The 13,058-nt window shown below is 52.7% G+C and overlaps 1 protein-coding gene across 4 annotated transcripts in view; it reads left to right on the top strand.

Moving 5' to 3' along the window:
• The window catches only part of TNR (tenascin R), a 90,630-nt gene extending 85,359 nt beyond the window's left edge, over nt 1-5,271 (top strand). For all 4 annotated transcript variants that reach the window (XM_054834113.1, XM_054834112.1, XM_054834111.1 and 1 more), the window contains one exon: nt 238-5,271. In XM_054834113.1, the coding sequence (XP_054690088.1) occupies nt 238-357 (120 nt within the window). In that variant the 3' untranslated portion in view covers nt 358-5,271. The remainder of the gene's footprint in view (nt 1-237) is intronic.
• Nucleotides 5,272-13,058: the final 7,787 nt, after the last annotated feature.

The raw sequence follows: 13,058 nt of genomic DNA, 5'->3' as shown, positions 1-13,058 counted from the left end.
TCGTGGCACCGTGTTAAGTTACATTTAAAAAAAATACATACATAAATTTTAGCAGGAGCCTTTGAGCAGCGGGGAAAAAACAATCAAGCCAGAGTAGCAGAAGAGTTTCTTGCTCCTGCTGTAGCAAGTTCTTCCTTCTGACTTCTTTGTGGTGGTCGACCTTGCTTCCTTCCTCTCCCACTCTAGTTGTGTGTTAGGGTCTGTCTTTACCCTGTGCCTTTCTCTCCCTCCTGCCAGGGGATTAACTGGTACCATTGGAAAGGCCACGAGTTCTCCATCCCCTTCGTGGAAATGAAGATGCGACCTTACAACCACCGTAACATCTCTGGGAGGAAGCGACGGTCCCTACAGCTCTGAGCCAGCTGAACCCCCTCCCACCTCCCGCCACCTGACCTTTTCTGTCATTTGTTTGTATTTTATAATATGAAAAGGGGAAAAAAAAATAATTACTACTCGCCTGAGATAGCAACCTGCCCCTCACGAGTGCTGGAGGGAACCACGGCACAAGCAAAGGCTGTGGGAAAGGAAAGATCTCATTGCTTTGCATCTGTCCCAGAGAAATACCAAATTTCCAGTCTCCCTACCCCAATACTCTGGCCCTTAACACGAGAAGAAAGAGAGAGAGAGAGACAGACAGATTTTTGATATTTTTTTAAAAGACTTAGAAATCCCCAGCAAACCCCATTAGAAACATTTGTCACGGGGCTTGTGGCAGAAACATTCCCACAGGGACCTTGGTGCGGCCATTTCCACCCCAGTCATGGCCAGGGACACCTGCCCTCTCCCTGCCTCCCTGTCCCCTCCTGGGAAGGAGGTGCCAAGCTTCATGCCATCCTGTAGACACCAACTCTTTCAGCAGGCAGAGACCCGTCTCTCCTCGTGGCCAAGGACACACAGCCTGGTCGTCCCTCCCCTACATGCAGTCACTGTACACATGGAGACAAAGGGAGGATGAGCAAACACAAGGCTCATCCCATCCCCAGTTTTCACAGATCACACCAGGAATGCTTGGTGAACATCACGTGCATGTGCAGGTGAACTCTAGAAAACCCACAGCTCATGTCTTGGCACCACCACAGCCAAAGTCATCCTCATGTACATGAGGTGCAGGGGAACAAGAGCTGCTCCACTGACCCCAACCTGCATCATCCACTCCTCCAAGCTGAATTCACCCCACTCCAGGGACATGCCATCTGCCTGGGTTATGCTGAGCTTGATGGAGAAAAAAGGAGTCAAATTCGAGGACTTGGGAGAAAAATCACTGCTTGTGGTCTTGAAGTCTACGGCCCAGTTCCTCTGCTATTTCTATATGCCACCGCGCTGTCTCTCACAGAGATCATTGGACCCAAACCAAAGCATCTCAGAGAAGGAGCAGCAACCAAAAGAGCTGTCACACAACCACAGCCCAGACAGCAGCCAGCACAGCCCAGACAGCAGCCAGCACAGCCCAGGTGCTCTTGTTCAGGGACCTCCACGCACATGGGAAGGATGATGACGCAGCCAAGGGAAGACAAGTGCAAGCTGAGAAACGCCCGTTCCCTTCCTTCTTCTATACCATCCCTCTTTGCCGCCATCACAAGAGGGACTCAAATCTCAGTGCCTTGGTACCACCATCTCTCTAACAGGTAACCGTTTCCCCTCCTGGAAGGAAAGCTTAGTCCATTCAGATTTTGGAGCGCTTCAAGACTCTTGGAAGAATAGATGAGTTTACTCTTCCCATCCTTAACTTCTCCCATCTTAAGGACAATGGACCCTTCAGATAGCTTTGGCTGCTCTCTGTTGTCATTGACATCACCTCTGTGTAGCACAAATGACCACTACGCTGGAGTCACTCCCCTGCCAAGGGCTCTGATCAATGCTGGGCATTGTCACTGGCCTGGTCTCGGAGAAGGGACTCGTCCCCACATCCAAGGACAATGCAGCTCATCGCTGGATTCGCAGCCAAGGGAGCATTACAAATGCTAAACACTGCTTTTTTTTATTTTATCACACTGAAGCTGCTTTGTCTCAAGAAACATCTTCCAGATGGCAACATAAAGGCATCTTTGCAGTAGCTTATAATTCAGGCCAGTGTCTCTTTCATGGTCATGCTCCTGGATTTTTTGACGTTACTCACCACGGCTGCAGAGCTGAAGAAGGGCATTAAGTGGGAAACGCAGCCTCATTGTCCATGCCACATACTGGCACACGAAATCATAGCTAACCCCAAGGGCAGGATTAGATACGGGGTCCAGCCCTTCAAGTGGTCAGCTTACAAGCTGCAGTCTGACCTGGAGGAAGGATGCTGTAGCTCAGCAACATCTCATATGCAAATGAGGGATCTCTTCTTACTTCCCATCAGCATCAAATCAGGCAACAAGTCCACCAGCTGAGGAACAGGTCAGAGAGGCTGCAGATGATGGGATCCCTTGCAGGACATGGCCAGTGTCTCAGATGGCAGTATCTCATGCCTTCTGAGCAACCCGTCCTGTTTTAGGTCCCAAAAGCCAAGCAGCAGACAAAACTGATTAAAAATTAAGAAGCCTCCTAGTAGACCAGCAGAGTAATATTTTTCCCAACATCACCAAGAGTTTAGAGGCAAGAAGCGTCCTAACAAAAGCACTATAGTGCAGTGTTAGAAGCAGAAGCAGAGATTGGCAGTGGATGGCGTTCATCGCCTGTCTCGGATGGTGCTGTTTGCTTATCTACCCAGGTGAAAGGAAGAGACGTCAGTGGAAACACGGGAGCTCATCATTCACAATCAAGTGGAAGGCAAGAAACTTCTCTTTTCAAAAGTACAAGTCAAACAGAAAATCAAAACATGCCAAGCTTTTCCAGGAGCTTCAAAAGAAGATCTTCAAAAAGGCTGATTATTCTCTAAATAGATTTCCTGATGTACGTCCCTCCCTCCCTGCTTATGTCTGTCACCCCTTTTATAAGTCCTGTAATGATGAAAGGTCCGGTTAATTCAACCATCATCGAGTCTGAAGGATGCCCTTGGAGATAATATCCAACCTTCCAGCGCTGCTATATACCAATGCTGGTCCTTGATCTCAAACACGGTACCTTTCCATTACCTTGATGAAATGCAGTTGCTAAAAATCTTTTAAAGGAAAGACATCTACACGTGGTGGTTTTGTTCTCCTGGTCATAACCTAACTCAAGCCTAGGCAAACAATCAGCAACAACAACCCGGTCATTTGGCCACTGTCCCTTGTTCACATTGTCCATCTATGAGATACAATTTTCCAGAAATTTCTTTTTCACCATTGCCTGATGAATTTTTTTGGACAGAGCTCCTGCCAGCAGTTTCAAGCAAATTTGTGCTTAATGTTGATGCTACAGAACAGCCAGGTGATTAAGTACAGTCTCTCTTTACCCTCCATCACTGGTTGGGCAAGCCCTTTTTCTGAATTCATTCTCCAACCAGACCAAGTTTGGCCCTGTCCCCCATCAGTGTAGCACTGAGACTGAAGGAAGTCTTGGCAACAGGCCTGAAATTCCCAGAAACCCAGCCTGGATCCCACGCAGCGCTCATCTCAAGAGACCTTGGCTCCAGCACATGAACCATCACTGGGCTCTGGTGGCTCTTCGGCCATCCAGCTCACACGGGTCAGGCTCGCTCCAGACCCCAAAACAAATCTGAAGCTGTTACCCAAACCACACTATGCACTGCGAGATGCCAACTCCCATAACATCAAGCAAGGAGAAGCACGTCAGGTCCTTCACCCAGCAGAGCACCATGCATGCCCAGGACCCCCACAGCCTTTCAAAGTCACCTCTTTTTCTAACCTGGAAGGAAACACCAAGGGACTCTCTCATCTCTCACCCAATTTTGTTTTTCCTCTGTTTCCATTCCTGCCAGACCTCCAAGTCCACCTTTCCACCACACACTGCACTAAAACATAACCAAAGAAAAAAAAAAAAAAAAAGAAAGAAAGAAAGAAAGAAAGAAAGAAAGAAAGAAAGAAAGAAAGAAAAAGGCCTGAAAGGAAAAGCTGCTTTAGTGAAGAGATCCTTAAGACAGCATTTATAAACAAGCAATTTGGGGGAAGAAAGAGGCCAGGCCTTCCCCAAAGTAGCTGGGTTTTGGAAGAAGGATGCTGGAAGAGTCTCAGAGCCACACAAAGGTTGGGAAGAAGCCTTTGCTTCTAACTCCTTATCTTTGCATTACTTTACCATGGGTATCTCAAAGCATAGTACCAGCCTACTTGCCCTCTTGCCCCAACCTCTTACCTCCTTCCCAAAGTGATGCTTACCCCAGGTGAAGCATTGGCGCGTGGAAAGCACAGGTCACGCCACTTTCATCCCCAGTGTTGCGGCAGGTGAGGACGAGAGCAGTGGTGTCGCCTTGCTGGGGTGGCCCTGTGCCCACAACAGGCTTAGACTGACCTGCCAAAATACAGCAGGAGCCAAAATGCCCCCCCGGTGCATCACCTCCACGGCAGCACATGCCCTTCATCCAGACCCAGAGCCACCCTCCAGGCACATCCCCACCGTCACACCCCGGGGTGACCACGGACCCCCTGCCCTGTGCTCCTCAGCAATGCCCACAAGCTTCGACCTTACCAGACACTGTCAAAGAGCCCTCACTGCCCCCCAAAAAACCAACTTTAAATCATGCTTACACCCTCTAACGAAGGGCTCTGTCCCAGGGCCAAGCAAGAAGCCCATCCCTGTTTCTGCCAACCGAGCACCCTAGGATGGCCATCAAACCCAACTGAGCCCCCTGGGGACCACCAGTACCCTCCAGGGTCACCTTCCCCCTTCCTTAAACCTGATGGTACCCAGATGGTGGTGGCAGCTCCTCGCCCCTTCCAGGGGAGAGGTTTGGGGTAAGGGCTGGGGAGATGCTGATGCCCAGACCCACCTCGGTACCCAGCCCACAGCTCTCCAGGTGTCAGTGGTTTCTCAGAAGGATGGTGACACAAAGACCTAAACAAACAAACGAGCAGCCCCCTGTGTACAGGTGTTACCCTGAAATTATGTTTATTACTTAAAAAAAAAAAAAATTAAAAAACATAAATAAGAAGGAAGATCTGATGAACTCAAACACAAACCAATGCAACCAAATGAGGGGGAAGATAAAAGCAAATAAATGCATAAATAAAATAAATAATATAAATAAATAATATATTAAAACAACCCTCCCTGCCCTTTAATGAAAACGTAGCTCGGAGAATGGGATCGACGCTTGTTAACCATTGTTAACTAGTATTTTTAGTCCTGACCGCTCTTAGGCTATGTATAGTTCCTTTTTTTAATGCATTTTCTATACATTAATAAAAGATACCGAAGGAGTGAGCCGTGTGCCTGTCCGGGAGCGGGGTGGGAGTGGGGTCCTGGTGCCTCCAAGCCCAGCAGCATCACAGCCCTGACCTCACGCCCAGCGGGGACGCGCATCCTCTGTCCCTAATCCTCGGTTACCCCATGGGAGAAGGGGCATGGGGGGGGGGCTCGTCAGCAGGGATTCGCACGCTCTCACCCTCCTGCGAGGGCATGCCCTGCCCCACTGGAGCTCAGATACTTCTGCAGCTGAAGCAGTTGGTCACAGAGGCTTGGTTTTTCGCTCGGCGGTTTGCAGCTGAGCGGCAAGGTGTCATACAGCCAAGACACCCACCCCAGCAAGCCCGGCAGCAGCTGGAAGAGGACACGCTCCTCCTTTGCAAAGCACGCCAAGAAACGGGAACCGGGAGGAACAGAGCAGCTGAGAGACGAAGCACATCCAATGGGATAAAAAAAAAAAAAAAATATATATATCTATATATACAGAGGGAGGAAATGTTGGGGGCAGCCCAGCGTTGGCGCAAGCTGCCCAAAGAGGTGGTGCCATCTCCATCCTTGGAGGTGTTCAAGACCAGGCTGGAGAAAGCCCTAAGCAACCTGGTCCGACTCCAGGACTGCTTTGGGCAGCAGGTCGGACCAGAAGCTCCCAAGGTTCCCCCCTGCCCGAGTTATCCTGTTAAAATAAATAATAATAAAGTGACCACAAAGTCGAGTCGGAGCGGCCGGTCCTTTAACCCCAGTAAGGCAGGGAGCTGCGTTTTGGCCTCAGCCCAGCGCAAGATGTTTTGTTAATAAATTTAGCTGCTCCCATGAGCTAGAGAGGCCCTTGGCTCTGCAGCTTGCAGCCAGAGAAAGCAAAGCCGCGGTGTAAATGCTCGGAAGCAGAGCGAAACTACCCCGAAGTCTTCGGTTAAAGCCGTTCTCCCGATTTAGAAAGCAAAATGTTCCCAGCGCAATGGAAACGCCGGCAAAAACCAAACTGCGCGGCTATTTCCAGCAGAACGTGCTCCCACTGGAAAACAAAAACAAACAAACAAACAGTGATTTAGCAAAAATCTCTGGGACAAGTATGAATTTCAGAGGATTTCGAAAGTCTCCTCTCGTTTCACACGCAAACTTTATTTAGACCTCCTCATCTTAAGTTTTCGTGTTTGACACGTAGCCAAGCAGGATGAGAAAGCCCGAAAGAAGATCTTCTGCCAGACCACTTCAATATTTTCTAAATTTAATTTCAGAGAGACAAAATAGGGGAATTTTCTTTGCTGTAGCTTCTCAACTTCTCTTTCTTGCTCTGATTTGAGAGAAAAAAAAAAAAGAAAAAAAAAAAAAGGAAGTTGTGAGCACGGGGATCCCCCGCCTCGTCCACAGCCACCGGCATAGCAAAGAGCCAAGCCTGAAGCCTGACAGACTCAATTGTCTGTGTTAAATGACCGTTTTCACGTCTGATGGGACTCAATGCCATGGAAGACACTTCCAACAAGCCCAGGGGCTCTGCCCTGTCCGCAGAGGAGCCGAGGGGTGGAGATGGGTTTGGGATGGGGAGGAAGGGTGGCCTGCACCAGTGCTTGTCATCTGTCTCACCCTGCTTGGCCAAGCAGTTGACCCAATGTGGTGGGTTTCATTTATGGTTCCTTAGAGAAGGGCAGTGGTCTCCACTGTATCCCTTGTTCAGCACATCTGGGGCCAGGTGGGACCCCCCCAGGACCCCAAAATCCCTGCAGAGGCCCCCAGAAAAGCTGAAGGAAACACAGACTCTCCATTGCAATAACCAGATGCATGAGGTGGGCACACACCACTCGGAGGTTGGTACCCAGAGAAGGCAGGAGCACGTGGAGCCACCGCATCCCTCTGGACTGTAACCCACCTCCCAGAATCAGAGCCGTGGCCCAGCTCCATGCTTCGGACGGGATGAGAAGGGGGTGCTCCAAGCTTTGACATAAGTCCAGGGAGGTGTTTTGCCCCACCACACCAACCCCTGGGGAGCTTCTGCCCCATGACCCATTGCAGGTACCCACCACCCTCATCACGCAGGTGGCACTGCAGGATCACACACGGTGGCACCTCACATTTCCAGCCTCTCCAAGGAGCGCACCTCCTCGGGCTGCCCAGGCTTTGTGCAGGCAGAACCTGCAGGCAGCACGGCCGCGCTGCGGGCAGCCACTCTCCTCTTCAGGCCCTTCCAGCCACCGCAGAGCATCCCATCGCCAGCACCCCCCATCTGCACTCTGTACAGAGATATTTCATCACAGCCTTCTTACCAAAGTCCTCTTCTTGCATGAGCGAAGCTCGGGAACTTTGTTCCACCAGCAAACATCAGGAGGGCGTACAAAGGTCCTCAGCAAGGGCGTTGGGCGACCGTCCCAAACCTGGAGCTCGAACAACGCATTCTCAGCAACACGCCCTGCAACCTCAGCCCAAAAAAGAACCGCAAGGGAAACACTCGCCCAGGAGCGGGCAGCACCGCGGGAGGAGGAGGCGCAACGCCTGCAGGAGCAAGGCTGGAGCAGGTCGGTGAAGGAGCATCCTCGTCCCATGAATTCACAGCTGCTTTACGCCTTGTGGGATGTGATTTTTATAGCACCCTCTTTAACATTCTTGGGTTTTAATTCCCCCTCGTAAGCCTGGATGTGCTCATCGTCCCTTTAAAACCCTCGTTCCCATTTTTATATTTTCAACTCCTGTGGCTACAGGCTCTAAAGCTTAATTATGTAGAGTGTAAAAGAAAAAAAAATAATAATCTTTTAATCAAATCTAAATGCAGAGCTTTTAAATTTCATTGATTTGTCCCCTCTCCCTGGGTTGAGGGGTGCCGCGAACAGCAGCCCACAGGCTTATTCTCCCTTTCCCTGCGCTACAGCCACGGCCTCAACACGCAGCGATTTTTCTGCTCCCACCCTGTGTCAGCAATTTTCCCCCTCAAAAAAAGCCCCAATATATATACATTATATTTGAGGCAGAAGTATTGAAGCAGAGCGCTAGCTGTGACTAGGGACTTGCTCATAGCAGCACCTCTCCCCCTCCCCGTATTTTGGATCGCTTTCTGCTGTCGGTGGGGATGCTGGAGATGTGAAGCCCCCCCCATAGCGTATACCACACGATGTATAAACACGCTTATTCCCAGCGGCGCGGTTAATCCTCTTGCTCCCGCCCAGGTTATCTCCCCAGCGTTACTCCTCCGCGGGCACCGGGGCCCGGCGCGGTTGCCGGACGGCGGAGCGGAGCGGGATGCCGGTGGGAACACAAGCCACTTCTGTTCGTCACAACGGCCCCTCGTCCCCCGCGTTCGGTGACATCGCAACAGAAGAGGGGTTCGAAGGAAGTAACTCTGAGAATGTTTACAAGAAAAAAATCCTCCCAAAAAGCGAGAGGAGGGGGGGATGAAGTGGGAAACCCTTCCTCTAAGGATTTTGGGACGAAGCGTTGGAAACCGGCAGCCGGGAGGGGAGCAGCAGAGGGGACAGGGCTGGAGGAGCATCACCGCCAGCCGGCACGCCCCTGCTCCTGGGGACAGGCTCTGGCCCTCCTCCCGGTCCCACGTCCCCTCCTGCACTCGAGTCATGCCGAAAGCAGCCGGCATCTGCCCGTTTGCCGTCTTGTATCGGTTCCTCACCCGTGACCTAAGGCCACCTCTCCCCCCCGCCAGCCCGAGGGGGACTTTGCCCCTCCAAATAAAGGAACCTGCTCTCCCTCGTGGGGGGCAGAAAGAGGCAAAACACCCCCAGGAGAAAGGCTTTCAGCGTGTTTTTCCTCTTTCACCCACCACGATTTGCATTTCGTTCTCGGTTCTCTCCCCAGGGGTGGGTGAGCCCCCACCGAGCCACCCTGCCCGAGCCACAGCGCCCAGCTGCATCCTCCTTGCTGAGCCCCCGTTAAAAAACAAGATGAGGAGGAGGAAGACTTTGAACCATGAAGAGCAAGGGTCAAACGGTCCCCATCCCCAGGCAGGGACTAAGCCCCAAGGGCAGCACAAAACATCCCGGCACGACAGCCCACCTTGGCCAACCGCTTGTGGTGGCGCGAGCTAAAAATCCTCACGTGGCCCTGAGCTGAGGGACATCAGCTCACCGGAGATCTCCAGGAGCAGCGGATTATGGAAGGGAAGGGACAGTGAAAACATTACAAAATAAAATAATTTGGCAAGCGCTTATCATCAAAGAAATAGGATCGGATCTCGCTGCCCGCCTCGGAAAGCTGGCGCCGAGCTATGGACGCCGACGGCTCCTCAGCATCGCGGGGCTGAGCCGAAGGACGGACCACGCTGGAGGGGACAGCCAGCACAACTGGTTTTTCACCTAAAAAGCAACCTTGGCAGATCAGATCCAACACCCACCCAGCATGAGAAACCCCCAGGAGCGGCTGCTCCAGGAGGAGGCACAAGGTGCCACTTCCCACTGCTGGGGGCACACACTGGTCCTCGGGGCACCGGGGCCGTGCCCGAGCATCACTCGCTCCTCTGCCTTTGGTCCACACCTCCCACAAATCTCACCCTTGGGAGGTGACAGCAAGACGCTGCCGGTGGCCCCTTTTCCATGCCAAGGGAAGGAACACCCCCGTTCACTGACAGGTTTTCGTCCCCTGGCCTTCACATAATTAATTCTTGAGCCGTTCCTAAACGGGAAGGCACCACGTCACGCTGCCGGGACTTGCCCATCCCCAGTGCTTCCCCCACCTCCCGGCACTTCTCCTCTCCCCCTCACCCACCGCCAGCGCTGCCCGTAGGATTTCCTCAGGAAGGAGTTCCTGAGGGCTCGCACACACAAAACAATCGTCAGCTCCAAACCAACAAAAAGCCCTACCGCTTTCCTCCCAAACCCTGCGGCACGCACCGAAACACACCCCGAGCCACCGTCTCTTGCTTGCTCTCCCCGCATCGGGTGCGGAGGCACACACTCTCCCTGCCCCCCCAAACACACTCGGGACCCCGTACCCCATCTCTGCTCAACACAAGCACCAAGCGGGACTTGAGGATGCACCCGCGGACCCCACCTTGGTCCCCACCCCAGCCCTTTCTTTCCCCTAAGCACCAGGGAGGGATGCTCCAGCAGACCCAGACCCAGACCCACCTCAGCAAACCCAGCTGCACCCAAAGCCTCCCAGGTGATGGGTGGGGAAGAGGCACCCCAAAAAAACTCACCAGTTTTGAGGCATGTCCCCTAGCAGCAGCCTTTCCCCCATCGTTACCCACGTGGGACTGAGCCCCAGGCATTTAAGGTGGGGATCCAGGTGGGACTGGGACACCTGAGCCCAACCCATCCCCAGGGCTTCCCCCTTCCCAGAGGGGACAGAGGCACCAGCCGAGGGACAGGAGGGGATGAAGCAGCTGCCACGAGAGCCTGCCAGCCCCAAAAACCAGCAGCTCAGCGTTTACCCTCCACCCCACGAGGGCCACCATCCCATCCCACCCCATCCCGCCTCCCCGTTCTCCTCCAAAGCCGGAAAGCCTATTGCTGCCGCTAAAGCAAATACCGAGGGCTGCTATTTTTATCCAGCCCACGACCAGGCATGCCTTATTTTTGGTGTTTAAACTGCAGGCTTTTTTCGTGGGAGGGGGAGAGGGAAGGGAAAAGGCAGAAGCATGGGGGAAAAATGAGAGGAATGTTTCTCTGGGAGCAGAGTTTTCCATTGCTTACTTTAAGCCAGGCCAGTGTCTGCAAACAGAAATCGCAACCGAAGAGCAGAACAAGCAACCGGGGAGGAAGGTACACTCATGTCTGCAATCACTTCACATCTCCTCCCATCTCACCGTGCGGAGAAAAACCCAAATCCATCGGCCCTGGGTACCAGCTGGGTGTTATCAAGGCAGGAGCAAAGCTCCCAGCTGTATAATTAGGCAAACTGGTAAATAAATCAGCTGAATCCAATGAAACACGGGGGAAACAAGAGGGTGTTTCTATTTTCAGCGTGAAATTAATAGTGTTTTCCAAATAAAATCAGGGGTTGAGGGGACCTTGGAGGAAATGGAAGTTATCAGGGAGGCTTTTTGGCATGGGAAAGACTTTGATCTCGCATGGAAATACGGAGTTTGGGAAGGATGGATGGAAAACAGGGGCTGGAAGTGGGATTTGAGTCCCAGCTGGTCTCAGGCCTGGGCTCAGACTGACAGCCCGTGATGTGACAGGAGCGTGTCTCATCCAGGCTTAATCGTTCCCTGTGCTCGAGGGGCACCAGCAAGCAGAGAAACACGTAATCTGGAGCAGGAGTGATTCATCGGCAGCTGAGTCAGCTTCCTCTCACCCATTAAAGTTCCTGAAAAACAAAGTGCAATCCCTTGGAGCCCAGATACGCTGGTTACCAAACAAACCGAGGAGGCGGCAGGTTCAAAACGCCCCCCCCCCCGCCCCAAAAGTACCTTTTGTTCACGTCACAGGTAAAGGAGCCGTGGAACTCCTCGCTGCAGGAGACATCCACAGAGTCAAGCATCAAATGGCGTTTGTATTCTTTCAAAGCATCTTCTATGGACGGCTACGGGGAAGAGGATGCCAGGCTGGACAGAGCCGTGGTCTGACTGATCACATTTGTGTATTCTTGCATTAATTCTAAGTTTCTTTAAGTCTATCCGATGCTTCCCAACTCCGTTTAACGGTATCGCTGCACTCGATGGCATCAAGACCCTCCTTTACGGGCAGCAGCATCACTAGAGGTTTAAACGCTGAGGTCAGCGTTATCGGTGCCCACCAGCTCCACCACTTCGTCACGACGTTCCTGCCTAAAGCCAAGCGGGTGCCAAAGCACCGTGCTCAGAGGGGCCCCCGAAAAGCCAGGGAAATTACCCAGATGGGCAGCTCCTCCCTCGGCGAGGCCTCTGCCAGATTAAATTAGCGACAAGAAAGCGCCGAGCCCCAGCGAGGCTGTTTGCCCAGGGAACAAAGCAAACCTCCCAGCCGCCGCAGCGCGGCCGGTGACGGGCAGGGCTTTCGGCCAGGTGCCCCCGAGTCCAACGCCTCTGGCGACGCTCGCCCTTAGGGACCTCTGATAATAAATATTTCCAGGCAATCCTATTAAGGATGGTTTTGAAGGTGATGCTGTGCTGGTGGCTGAGTGTCCCCCCGGGTGACGGCCCAGCACCCAGGTGGCTCCTGCGTGCCCTGGGAAGGGCGTTTTCGTAGGGGGATTTGGTACCCGCAAACGAGGGGACTGCTGCAGCTCAGCGAGTGGGGTGAGGTGGGATGGGGGGAGCCGTGAACATGGTGCAAAGGCCAGGGATCTCCACCCTGTAGCATAAAGGCAAGGAAAAATTTCCTGGCACTAACAAGCAGCAAATCTTTAGGTAAAAAGGGTTTGGTACTTCCGTAGCACAGGAACACCTCGCCAAAGGCTCCCTGGAGGCCCTTGGCACAAGCTGTAGCCGGCAACGTGCGTTTCTTGGGGTGTCTCACCCCTCCAGCCCCAGCGCTAGGAGGAAGGCAGCAGGAGGGAGGGCAGCGGAGGCAGTCGAGGCAGCTCCCCCCCCCAGCCCTCTTTCTGCCCCTCTTCAGCCCAACGAGTTAGCACCAAGGCCGAAGCGGAAAAGCAAAGCCACTGGCTCCGGAGCACGGGGGGAAGGTGAGCGCAGGAGTTTTGCAATCCGAAAGGATTCAAGCTGGCCAGAAAAATTCCAGCAAAACATTTTTCTAGTCGCAGCTTGCCCGGCTGTCAACATTGCAACACTGCGCGGAGACGGCTCTACCCCTGATGGGAAAGCAACTGGGATCCGGCGATTCCCGGATATCCCTCATACAGAGAGGAAAAAGAAATAAGATGGAGAGAAAGCAGCAAGTGAAAATTCGGCATGGCGATCCAAATCGAACTGAAAT

This window comes from Grus americana, chromosome 8, assembly GCF_028858705.1.
Source record: "Grus americana isolate bGruAme1 chromosome 8, bGruAme1.mat, whole genome shotgun sequence".
In the NCBI taxonomy this organism is placed as follows: domain Eukaryota; kingdom Metazoa; phylum Chordata; class Aves; order Gruiformes; family Gruidae; genus Grus; species Grus americana.
This window is presented reverse-complemented; position numbering and strand designations above follow the sequence as displayed.